We start from the raw sequence: 12,632 nt of genomic DNA, 5'->3' as shown, positions 1-12,632 counted from the left end.
TTATGGTTCACAATATTATGAGTTAAATCTGAACTATTTGATAATTTTAATCAAAGCAGCCCTTCTTGGGAGAGGCTATACAGGTGTAAGTTCAGAGAATATGTGGCAAATCTCTGTACATTTTATGCAGTTTTGCTGTGAACCTAGAACTCCTCTAAAAAAATAAAATGCATTAAAAACGAATTGGATAAAAAAAAATGTTGGTTACAAAAATATCCAACTTTTAAAATAAAAATATTTTTGGCTTTATGGGCTGCACAGTGTCTCCATTTTGCAGTTTTTTTGAGAAAACATAGGCAATTTGTAAATAAATGAGCGTGGCTGTGTGCCAATGAAACTTTAGCATAAAAACAAAGCTGAGTCTAGATTGCTGATCTCTGGCCTAGGGATTTGCAAACTATAATTTATCTTTATTCTGGATTGGCTAGCACAATTTTATTGTAACTAGACAGGAAAGATAACTGCCATTCTGAAATATTTATCCCTACACAAGAGAAGACACTATACATGGACATCACCAGATGGTCAACATTGAAATCAGATTGATTATATTCTTTGCAGCCAAAGATGGAGGAGCTCTATACAGTCAACAAAAACAAGACCAGGAGCTGACTGTGGCTCAGATCATGAACTCCTTATTGTCAAATTCAGACTTAAATTGAAGTAGGGAAAACCACTAGACCATTCAGGGATGACCTAAATCAAATCCCTTATGATTATACAGTGGAAGTGAGAAATAGATTTAAGGGCATAGATCTGATAGATAGAGTGCCTGATGAACTATGGAATGAGGTTCGTGACACTGTACAGGAGACAGGGATCAAGAACATCCCCATGGAAAAGAAATGCAAAAAAGCAAAATGGCTGTCTGGGGAGGCCTTACAAATAGCTGTGAAAAGAAGAGAAGCGAAAAGCAAAGGAGAAAAGGAAAGATATAAGCATCTGAATGCAGAGTTCCAAAGAATAACAAGAAGAGATAAGAAAGCCTTCTTCAGCGATCAATGCAAAGAAATAGAGGAAAACAACAGAATGGGAAAGACTAGAGATCTCTTGAAGAAAATTAGAGATACCAAGGGAACATTTCACACAAAGATGGGCTCGATAAAGGACAGAAATGGTATGGACCTAACAGAAGCAGAAGATATTAAGAAGAGATGGCAAGAATACACAGAAGAACTGTACAAAAAAGATCTTCACGCCCCAGATAATCATGATGGCGTGATCACTGACCTAGAGCCAGACATCCTGGAATGTGAAGTCAAGTGGTCCTTAGAAAGCATCACTACGAACAAAGCTAGGAGAGGTGATGGAATTCCAGTTGAGCTATTTCAAATCCTGAAAGATGATGCTGTGAAAGTGCTCCACTCAATATGCCAGCAAATTTGGAAAACTCAGCAGTGGCCACAGGACTGGAAAAGGTCAGTTTTCATTCCAATCCCAAAGAAAGGCAATGCCAAAGAACGCTCAAACTACCGCACAACTGCACTCATCTCACACACTAGTAAAGTAATGCTCAAAATTCTCCAAGCCAGACTTCAGCAATATGTGAACTGTGAACTTCCTGATGTTTAAGCTGGTTTTAGAAAAGGCAGAGGAACCAGAGATCAAATTGCCACCATCCGCTGGATCATGGAAAAAGCAAGAGAATTCCAGAAATACATCTATTTTTGCTTTATTGACTATGCCAAAGCCTTTGACTGTGTGGATCACAATAAACTGTGGAAAATTCTGAAAGAGATGGGAATACCAGACCACCTGACCTGCCTCTTGAGAAACCTGTATGCAGGTCAGGAAGCAACGGTACGAACTGGACATGGAACAACAAACTGGTTCCAAATAGGAAAAGGAGCACGTCAAGGCTGTATATTGTCACCCCGTTTATTTAACTTATATGCAGAGTACATCATGAGAAACTCTGGGCTGGAAGAAGCACAAGCTGGAATCAAGATTGCTGGGAGAAATATCAATAACCTCAGATATGCAGATGACACCACCCTTATGGCAGAAAGTGAAGAGAAACTCAAAAGCCTCTTGATGAAAGTGAAAGTGGAGAGTGAAATAGTTGGCTTAAAGCTCAACATTCAGAAAACAAAGATCATGGCATCTGGTCCCATCACTTCATGGGAAATAGACGGGGAAACAGTGGAAACTGTGTCAGACTTTATTATTTGGGGCTCCAAAATCACTACAGATGGTGACTGCAGCCATGAAATTAAAAGACGCTTACTCCTTGGAAGGAAAGTTATGACCAACCTAGATAGCATATTCAAAAGCAGAGACATTACTTTGCCAACAAAGGTCAGTCTAGTCAAGGCTATGGTTTTTCCTGTGGTCATGTATGGATGTGAGAGTTGGACTGTGAAGGCTGAGCACCAAAGAATTGATGCTTTTGAACTGTGGTGTTGGAGAAGACTCTTGAGAGTCCCTTGGACTGCAAGGAGATCCAACCAGTCCATTCTGAAGGAGATCAGTCCTGGGTGTTCTTTGGAAGGAATGATGCTAAAGCTGAAACTCCAGTACTTTGGCCACCTCATGCGAAGAGTTGACTCATTGGAAAAGACTCTGATGCTGGGAGGGATTGGGGGCAGGAGGAGAAGGGGACGACAGAGGATGAGATGGCTGGATGGCATCACTGACTCGATGGACGTGAGTCTGAGTGAACTCCGGGAGCTGGTGATGGACAGGGAGGCTTGGCATGCTGTGATTCATGGGGTCGCAAAGAGTTGGACAAGACTGAGCGACTGAAATGAACTGAACTGAACTGAACTGATGGCCTCATTATTAGATAGATTTTAATATGTCTGTTAAAACATTTTCTTGGGAATAATAATGATCATGATGACAATGAAAACTACAGCTATATTCTATTTAGATAATCTGTCCACAGAGAACCCCATGGACAGAGGAGTCTGGCAGGCTACAGTCCATGGTGTCACAAAGGGGCAGAGACAACTGATCAACAAACACTCACTTTTCAGTCTTTCCTATATATGAAATTATATTTTAAATTTATTATTAATTAAATAGAATCAATATATTATATTCATTTGTTTTAATTTTATTATTATATATTAAATATATATATACATCCCATTAGATGATCATCTTGTGACTTTACATTCCTACATTTTAACTATTTATTGGGACAGTACTTAATACAATGCCATATTAAAGTTGATACTGAGCTGAATTTTTCTCTGAGTTTTTCTCATAGTCTGAGTGATGAAGCCAAGTCTTGAATATAATTTCTGTACTTGCTAACAATATAAAAATGATCTATTAGATAATATTTCACAAGTAAGCTGTAAGTGCTTATAAATAAATTATTTCCTGCTTTTATTAACTTTAGCTTTCCCTAAGATTCCTACATAGTTCTTATTCCATGGTGGCTAAGCTCACTCTAATATTCTGGTCTTTGCTTATTTTTTCCCCCCACAGGTGCATAAAGATGAAATTTTATTGTCAATATATTGAGACATATTAGTTTTTTTAAAATTTATTTATTTTTAATTGAAGGATAATTACTTTACAGAATTTTGTTGTTTTCTTTCAAACCTCAACATGAATCAGCCATAGATATCCATATATCCCCTCCCTTTGAACCCATTTTTTAGCAATAAAATCAAATATTTACAAACATATACCTGTATATATTTGTCATTTTTTACTTAAATCCTATACTGTCTTCCCATTTCCTTTGGGATAAAGTCCAGGCTCCTTAATTTGCATTATAATTTAACAGCTCTGTCCACTGCCTCCTCACACTCTGGATTTCAGTCTTTTCTGTCAGCTCTTGCCTGTGGGCATGTGCAGTACAAGTTGTTCCTCCTGGCTGGAGCAGTTTTCTCCCTTCTGTCTTGGTCTGGCTAACTAACTCCTATCTATCCTTCAGAGCTCCATTTAAAGTTTCCTTTTTTTATTTTGAAAAAAGCTGCCTCAATTCCCTAGACTAGGTTGGGTGCACACGCTCTGTGCAGCTGCTCTGTCTCAGTATGTATTTTCCACACTGTCTGAGTGAATGTCTTCCCGAGCAGAGTCCTATGCCGGTTATGGTCCTATCTCTGCATATCAAGCACAGTAGGGATGGGGCGTCCTAAATATTTCTTATGTAAGCTTACTGAGAAAAATTATAATTGGTCTTGTTGCATTGGCACATTGGTTATCTTTTAAAGTATAAATAAATGACACATGCATACTGATTCTAATTTTTTTAATTAAAGCAAAGATGGACCTCAAATCATGTGCTATGGAGGATCCTTGCCTACCTGTGTAAGTTACACTTCTTCACATTTGAACTGTTTTTTGAGTAAAGATGTAAATATACATTGACAAGCAAAAAAAGAAAGAAAAATTACATATATAGCTATGACTATGAACTACAGAAAAGTTTATAAAAATGTTGATGCCCTGAAAATTATTCTGTCCAAACTGAAGTATTTCCTGTGATAGGATGGTAGGACTAAGGCTAATACTTCTCTTGTTGTTTAATTTTCTTTAGTATTATTTTTATATTTTCCTGAAAAAGTTAAAATATTGTTTTATTTAGAAAATTCAGCTAAGAGCACTTATTAAAAAATGTATATAAAATATTGCACTTTTATTGGGATGGTCAAAATGGATTTAATGGGAGGTTATCTGTTCTTTAATCTTATCTTGAGGAATATGATGATTTTATCAGTCTTATTAAAGTGATTTAATTTTGGACTGGAATACATTAATTGTTATATATTTAAAATTTTTGCTTTTTAAAATTTGGAAGGATATGACTTTTATATTCTTTCAAATATTGGGTTGGCCAAAATGTTCATCTGGGTTTTTCTATAACATCTTATGGAAAAGTCCAAATGAACTTTTTGGTCAATCCAATATATTAGACTACAGGGCTTCTTGGAAAATAGAAATTAAAAAGTAATATGTTAACCTGAACTATATAAAAATGACATTTTTATAGATTAACAATGGGCAAATATCAGCAATTTCACGTGTTCCACAAAACAGATACCTGTTTGCTCATCCAGACAAAGAACAGAGCTAGGTGTACATGCTAGATACAGTATTGAGTATGTGATGACAGTCAGTTGTTCGCTGGAAAATGGCTAACAACTGGTTTTCTAGACATGTACTATAAGGTTATCATATATTTTACTTGCTAATTATAAATAAAGTTAAGCATATTTTAAGTTGATTATACATTTTCTGTGAAAATATCCATCAGGGGGAATATTGGTTGATACTTTCATTAATTGTAGTATGACATGAGTGATTTCTTTGCTGAATCAAGTAATAGTTTTGAATACTAGAATAATACGTTCTCAGTTTTTTGTTATTCGCCATGTGACAGTTACAGGGAATACTTTAAGTTTAATATGCACTAGTAACATTTTCTCCACCACGTTTATCAGCCTTGGACATCAACAAAATAATATATCAAGGCCTGATTCATAACATCTGCCCATATTTGTGTAAATAATCCCACTGTGGCTGATTTCAGTCTATCACTGAACACAGAGTTGGAAAGATATGCCAGCCCTGTATTGCCATTCAGATATGATAGCTATAAATAACCTCTATAAAGCAAGAAATAGTGACGTACAGTAAAGCTATTAGGAAGTGAGGAGTTTTGAATATTTATTACCTTTGTTTTTCATATAATTGATGTAATTATAAGTTTACATAATTTTAGTCTTAATAATTCTGTGTTAACAACCTGTGCAAAATATTACTGAATATTTAACAAAAGCCTCTCACAGCTGGTAAGAGCCAGCACACCACTGGCTTCAGTTTACCTGTTTATATAGTAAGATATAGCATATATGACTTGCAACTATTAAAGACTCAGTTAAAAAAATTATGGGATACATAACTATTTCTTTCAGGGTCCCACAACTTGATCTGGGAAGCCTTGTTGACTCTGATGAGGAGGTAATTTTTACTTGGTATTTCATATTATAAACATTTGAACACAGTGCTATAGGTAGCATTTCACTAGGGTCATTTAATTTTAGTTTTTAGGATGATTTACCATATATGCCACTTAGTACAGAACATATTCATTTTAACCCAACAAATTCATCTTTTGGTTTTGGTTGGGTAACACCATGTCACAAACTGTATACTCAGCATCATCTATATGACCTGGTTAGTATTTACTTCCTATTACCAACTTTCAGAAGTACAGCATGCACTTGTCACTCTATTTAATCCATAAATTTCATTACGTTCAATCTCTGTTTTGTTTAGTTTAAATATAGTTAGTGTCTATTAGGATTTCCCTGGTGGCCCAGATGGTACAGAATCTGCCTGCAATACAGGAGACCTGTGTTCGATCCCTGGGTGAGGAAGATCCCCTGGAGAAGGGAATGGCTACCCACTCCAGTGTTCTTGCCTGGAGGATTCCATGGACAGAGGAGCCTGGCAGTCTACAGTCCACGGGGTCCAAAGAGTCAGACACAACTGAATGACTAACACACACGCATAGTGTATATTAGTATCTCAGACAATACTGTTGATGAATTTTACTTTGTTTTACATTTTTGCCTCACATAAGAATGGCATTTTTAAAATGCCTTACAAAACTGGTAAGCTACAGGTTTATACTAATGGCAGAAAATTAGATCAGATGTTGCTAGTTTAACAATGTAAAACTGGTCTCTTGAAACTTGTATGTCTCTTGACATACTTTAGGCTATGAGGATACTATGAAGTAAATAATAACTATTTATTCCAAGCTGTCTCCTTGGGACATATTTATACTTGAAACAATATTAAGGGTTTTATTTCATATCAGAGCACAAGTTCTGACTAGCAGTCTTTGACCAGGTGGGCTCACTTTTCTGTCTTTGTTAATCTTTTTCCATTTGTGATCTCTGCCATCTTGTCTTGGTTAAATTACATGAAAGTACCTTAATCGGCATCATTTTACAGTTTCCACCCAAAGCTTCTTCTCATTCTTCTCCTGGGGTATAGACTTGGATACAAAATGTTTCAAATAGAAAATGTTGTACTGGCTTTATCCTCCTGTTAGAGTTACTGTCCCTCTCTGGGACAGTATATATTTTCTTACTATTCTTTGTAGGTTTCTCTTATCTCTTGGCTGTGCTACCTTTCATTCCATGGACATGTGAAAGGAAGCCAGATAACACCATAAGACAGAATATTTCAATATTCTAGAAATGGCAACCAGAGCTTCTCAATATGAGTGACCTCCAATTCCAATGACTATTCTGGAAAAAATGTTTTGCAATGGAGGTTTTCTGAGGCAGGAGTAAAATAATCTATCTAAAACTCCTAAGTAGAGAGAAAAGTCTTTCTTTCTTCTCTCTGTTTTAGAACTAGGACTGATCTCCAGCTGTGAAACAAGATACAGGCTTAGGGTATTTGAGGCCAGTGCCCACTCAGGCATGCTGCACCAGCTAAATATTTTAAATATTACCTCTCCTTAGAAAATAGATCATAGTGATCTGTTTCTTAAGCATAACTGCTAAGGTAAATGGTAAATTTGTTTAATGTTAATAAGGAAAATTAATAGTAATTTTGAATTTTTTATTACAATAGCATTCTTTTTCTTTTTACTTCTTGGAGCAGGACAGAATACCTGAAAATTTGCCAGCACCAACAGACAAATATAAACTAAAACATCAGCAATACAAAACTGAAATGACAGGGGGATATAAACAATACAGTCAGAGAAATGCCGAAAAGGCAAAGTCAAGTATCACACATCAACAGACTCCAAGGAACAAGACAGATGACAAGGTAATGTGCGAGGCTTTACAAAATTGTAATGGAATTTAAAGGAAACAGTGTTTTTATTATAGAAACATCTTTTTGCCTGATTTATCTTGCCGTTAATCATAATAAAGTATAATGCTACTGCTGCTAAGTCACTTCAGTCATGTCCAACTCTGTGCAACCCCATAGATGGCAGCCCACCAGGTGCCCCCGTCCCTGGGATTCTCCAGGCAAGAACACTGGAGTGGGTTGCCATTTCCTTCTCCAATGCATGAAAGTGAAAAGTGAAAGTGAAGTCGCTCAGTTGTATCCTACTATTCGTGACCCCATGGACTGCAGCCTACCAGGCTCCTCCATCCATGGGATTTTCCAGGCAAGAGTACTGGAGTGGGGTGCCATTGCCTTCTCTGAATAAAGTATAATAGGTAACACTTATTTCTGTGTGCCAGGGACACTCTTTAAGGACTTTACTTAAATTAACTAGTTTATTCTTCACAACAACTTTGGTGGGTTATTATCACCATTTTCAGATGTGAAAAATTTAGTCATATGACCTAATCGTCTTTTCTCTGTAGTTTTTCACTTGCCTTGGGTTGGAAATAAGGCAGTATTACATATCTGTTTCTGATGTAGCTGTCTTGAACTCTATTTGTCTCACTTTAAAGACTAAACTTTAAAGTTGAAAAGTGGTTTCAGACTTTCAAGTGACCTTGTTTTATTTTAAAACTGTCATCACTCCATGATTGTTTTCTAGTTGAGTTAGGGAGGTATTTTTAATATCATGAATCGCTAAAGCTGTTATATTTTAATTTAATCTTAATTAAATATAAACTCACCATTCATGAATATAAGAGCAAAGTAAACATAATAAATTTAATGGTGTTTCACAAGCATATCAAAAAGGTGAACCGTGAATTTTAGAAAGGCTTGAAAACATAGTTTATGATACTACTGGTCATAAATAAAGAACACTTAGATACAATTCTTCATTCAGTTAATTTTTAATAAGAATAATGTATTTTCAGGGAAGGTTGATAGTTGTATTACTTAGCATTTACTGTTGAGTAAAAAGAATAAGTTGTAAAACCTTTCTAAAATTCAACTTTGACCTTTCTGGTATGCTTGTAAAAGCCATTAAATTTATATATTTACTTTGCTCCTATATTTATGAATCGTCAGTTTATACCTAAATAAGTTGTAAGTAGATGTGCCATATCAGCTTTTTTTTTTCTAATCCATGTAGGGACTATCTGGAACTCACTAAAACCCATGGTATTTAACTAAAAGAGAAACAAAAGTTATGGGACTATTTGGTCTTTTTTATTTTAAAGCTAATTTTCCAGATTCAAACAGATGTACATAAATATAGTATTCTAGTGTCTGTAATAGCAGGTAGGACAATTTCATAACTGTTTAGCATCTGGGTGTGTAGTATCTGTAGGATCTACCATGTGATATTTAGATCACTGTAATAATGTTGGGAAAACAGAATGAAAGTTTCTGTAAGTGCATGCTTTCCTTTTCATGGCAAAACAATTCAAATAGTTTTAAAGAAAAACCTTGATACCCTTGAACACAAGTTCAAACGAGGATGCTTTGTTTACTTTTGGTTTAAGAGAAGATAAATATTGTTTGTAAATCTTCCCATATAAATAAGGGTTTTATAAATAAAAGCCAGCATTTGCATATGTTCTTTTGGAGAAGATCTTGTTTTACTTTTTTGATTCTTTTAACTTACATATTAGAAGTTTACTATGTCTTTGGTAGTCTTACAAAAAATCCCTGGTTTCTATATATTCTATATATAATAATCTTGTACTTATGGAGTTTGAGCAACTTATCTGATGTCATTTAAAAGTATACTCTTATTAGAACCAAAACTGCTGTATAAATTTGTTGTTAATAAATCCTATTATAATTACATGAATTACCACTGGGATAGTAAATCTCTAGAAATAAAAGAGGTCCCTGATATCTGAAACATAGCCCCTCTTTAAAGCAGGAAGTCACATGCAGATTGATTCTCTTTGCTGATAAAAAAAAAAAAGCTAAAGTTAGATGAATTTAGAATCCAAGACAATAATTAAAGGCTATAGCTACTAATTAAATAGGCTGATACATCAATCAACTGATAATATCAAACAGTAAAATAGTTCCACTCTGCTTGATTCTAAAGGCAAAATTCCTGTGTTGAGTTTTCCTTCCATTTAGTATAAAAGGTGATGAATCTCACCATCAAATTGTTTTACCACCTAAAATGTAAATTTATATATATTTGTGTGGGTACATATCTATATTTTTAGAGTAATGAAATACCTTTAAATAAAACACTGAAAATCAAACTTCAATTTTACAGGAAATAATATTAATTCCAAAATTAATATTAATTAATTCGACTTATGTTCAGTTCTGTTCAGTTCAGTTCAGTCTCTCAGTCGTGTCTGACTCTTTGTGACCTCATGAACCACAGCATGCCAGGCATCTCTGTCCATCACCAACTCCCAGAGTCCACCCAAACCCATGTCCATTGAGTCGGTGATGCCATCCAGCCATCTCATCCTCTGTTGTCCCCTTCTCCTCCTGCCCTCAATCTTTCCCAGCATCAGGGTCTTCTCAAATGAGTCAGCTCTTCACATCAGGTGGCAAAAGGATTGGAGTTTCAGCTTCAACATCAGTCCTTCCAATGAACACCCTGGACTGATCTCCTTTAGGATGGACTAGTTGAATGTCCTTGCAGTCCAAGGGACTCTCAAGAGTCTTCTCCAACACCACAGTTCAAAAGCATCAATTCTTCTGCGCTCAGATTTCTTTATAGACCAACTGTCACATCCATACATGACTACTGGAAAAACCGTAGGCTTGACGAGATGGACCTTTGTTGACAAAGTAATGTCTCTGCTTTTTAATATGCTGTCTAAGTTGATCATAACTTTTCTTCCAAGGAGTAAGTGTCTTTTAATTTCCTGGCTGCAATCACCATCTACAGTGATTTTGGAGCCCAGAAAAATAAAGTCAGCCAAACTGTTTCCCCATCTATTTGCCATGAAGTGATGGGACCAGATGCCATGATCTTCGTTTTATGAATGTTGAGTTTTAAGCCAACTTTTTCACTCTCTTCTTTCACCTTCATCAAGATGCTCTTCAGTTCCTTTTCACTTTCTGTCATAAGGCTGGTGTCATCTACATATCTGAGGTATTGATATTTCTCCCGGCAATCTTGATTCCAGCTTGGGCTTCTTCCAGCCCAGCATTTCTCAAGATAAACTCTGCATCTAAGTTAAATAAGCAGGGTGACAATATACAGCCTTAATGTACTCCTTTTCCTATTTGGAACCAGTCTGTTGTTCCATGTTCAGTTCTAACTGTTTCTTCCTGACCTGCATACAGGTTTCTCAAGAGGCAGGTCAAATGGTCTGGAATTCCCATCTCTTGAAGAATTTTCCACAGCTTATTGTGATCCACACAGTCAAAGGCTTTGGCATAGTCAATAAAGCAGAAATAGATGTTTCTCTGGAACTCTCTTGCTTTTTTGATGATCCAGTGGATTTTTGCAATTTGATCTCTGGTTCCTCTGCCTTTTCTAAAACCAGCTTGAAAAAAAAAAAAAAAAAATAAATAAATAAAACCAGCTTGAATCTCTGGAAGTTCACGGTTCACGTATTGCTGAAGCCTGGCTTGGAGAATTTTGAACATTACTAGCATGTGATCGTTGCACGTATACCTTTTTTCACCAACTCTATAAAAAGACAAAACACCTACTAATTCATTCATTGTTCATTCTTTCAAAAATAGTTCTCTAATGTTTCATGATATGCAAGGTACCTTTCCAGGCACTGATGATAAGTCAGTGACTAAAACAGACAAGTATCCCTGCTCTTGCAGAAAAAAAAAAAAGAATAAATGAATGAATCAGTTGGGTAGCCATTCCCTTCTGCAGAGGATCTTCCTGACCCAGAGATGGAACCCGGATCTCCTGCATTGCAGGCAGATTCTTTATCTTCTGAGCCACCAGGAAGTCCTCTAATATGATAGATGATGATAAAAACTATGAGTAAAGGAAACTTGGAAAGCCAAGGTTGGGGTTGTAGTTTGTACAGGATCATCAGAGAAGATCTTTTCCATAAGGTAGCATTTTAGGGCACATTCAAAAGGGGTAAGAGGTAAGCCAGTTAGAAGAAACTCTTAGTGTCATGAAGTAGGAGTGGGCATGGAGTATTTAAGAAATATTAAGAGCAGTGTGATGAGGGAGAAGAGCAAGGGAGAGGTGGGAGGAGATTTTTTCAGTGAGTTAAAGGGAAGCAGAGGCTGGGAGGCAGATCAGAGAGGTCTTGTAGACCACTTCAGGACTTTACTTTCTATTCCGTTTTGTTGAGAATGGGTTTTACTGTGGAGGCTATCCCAATAATCCAGGCAAGAGATAAGGATGCCTGCTTGGACCCAGGTGGTTGCAGCAGATTTAGATAAGAACTGGTCACAACGAGAACTTCGATTCTAGACAGTTTCTGAAGGTAAGGCTCAGAATATTTGGTGATGGATTGGTTTTAGGCTTGAGAGAAAGGAAAGATGAAAGATGACGCTAAGGCTTTTTGAGTTGAGCAATTCAAAGGGTGCATTTTTCATTAACTGGAGTGGGGGATATCACAATGAAGTCTGATTTGGGGAGGTTAAATCTGAGATGCCAAGTGGAAATGCCACAGTTTCCCTTGGGTAAAAGACTGAAAACAAGTTGAAACAAAGTAAGATGCTTTTGAAAGTTTCCTCCAACCTGTACTTAATGCAGAACCTGGCTTATACTGAAACATGTCTGTTAATTTAATCTTTCTTAAATTTACCTTATGTAATGTTAAACATCTTTTTGGTGAGTGTCAAATCACTACTTAGGAAAAACAGATATTAGTGGG

The 12,632-nt window shown here is 36.2% G+C and overlaps 1 protein-coding gene across 9 annotated transcripts in view; it reads left to right on the top strand.

Annotated features, from left to right (window-relative positions):
• CAPS2 (calcyphosine 2) overlaps positions 1-12,632 on the top strand; it is a 50,660-nt gene that overhangs the window by 5,622 nt on the left and 32,406 nt on the right. For 4 of the 9 annotated variants that reach the window (XM_019960189.2, XM_019960186.2, XM_019960188.2 and 1 more), the window contains 3 exons: positions 4,221-4,269; positions 5,877-5,922; positions 7,585-7,755. In XM_019960189.2, the coding sequence (XP_019815748.2) occupies positions 4,226-4,269; positions 5,877-5,922; positions 7,585-7,755 (261 nt within the window). In that variant the 5' untranslated portion in view covers positions 4,221-4,225. Of the gene's footprint in view, positions 1-4,220; positions 4,270-5,876; positions 5,923-7,584; positions 7,756-12,632 lie in introns of those variants that run through there. The other 5 variants (XM_019960192.2, XM_019960191.2, XM_070788834.1 and 2 more) reach the window with 2 other exon arrangements.

The sequence above is a fragment of the Bos indicus genome, chromosome 5 (assembly GCF_029378745.1).
Source record: "Bos indicus isolate NIAB-ARS_2022 breed Sahiwal x Tharparkar chromosome 5, NIAB-ARS_B.indTharparkar_mat_pri_1.0, whole genome shotgun sequence".
Taxonomy (NCBI): domain Eukaryota; kingdom Metazoa; phylum Chordata; class Mammalia; order Artiodactyla; family Bovidae; genus Bos; species Bos indicus.
The sequence above is the reverse complement of the archived record's forward strand: the minus strand, read 5'-3'. Positions and strand labels throughout refer to the sequence as shown.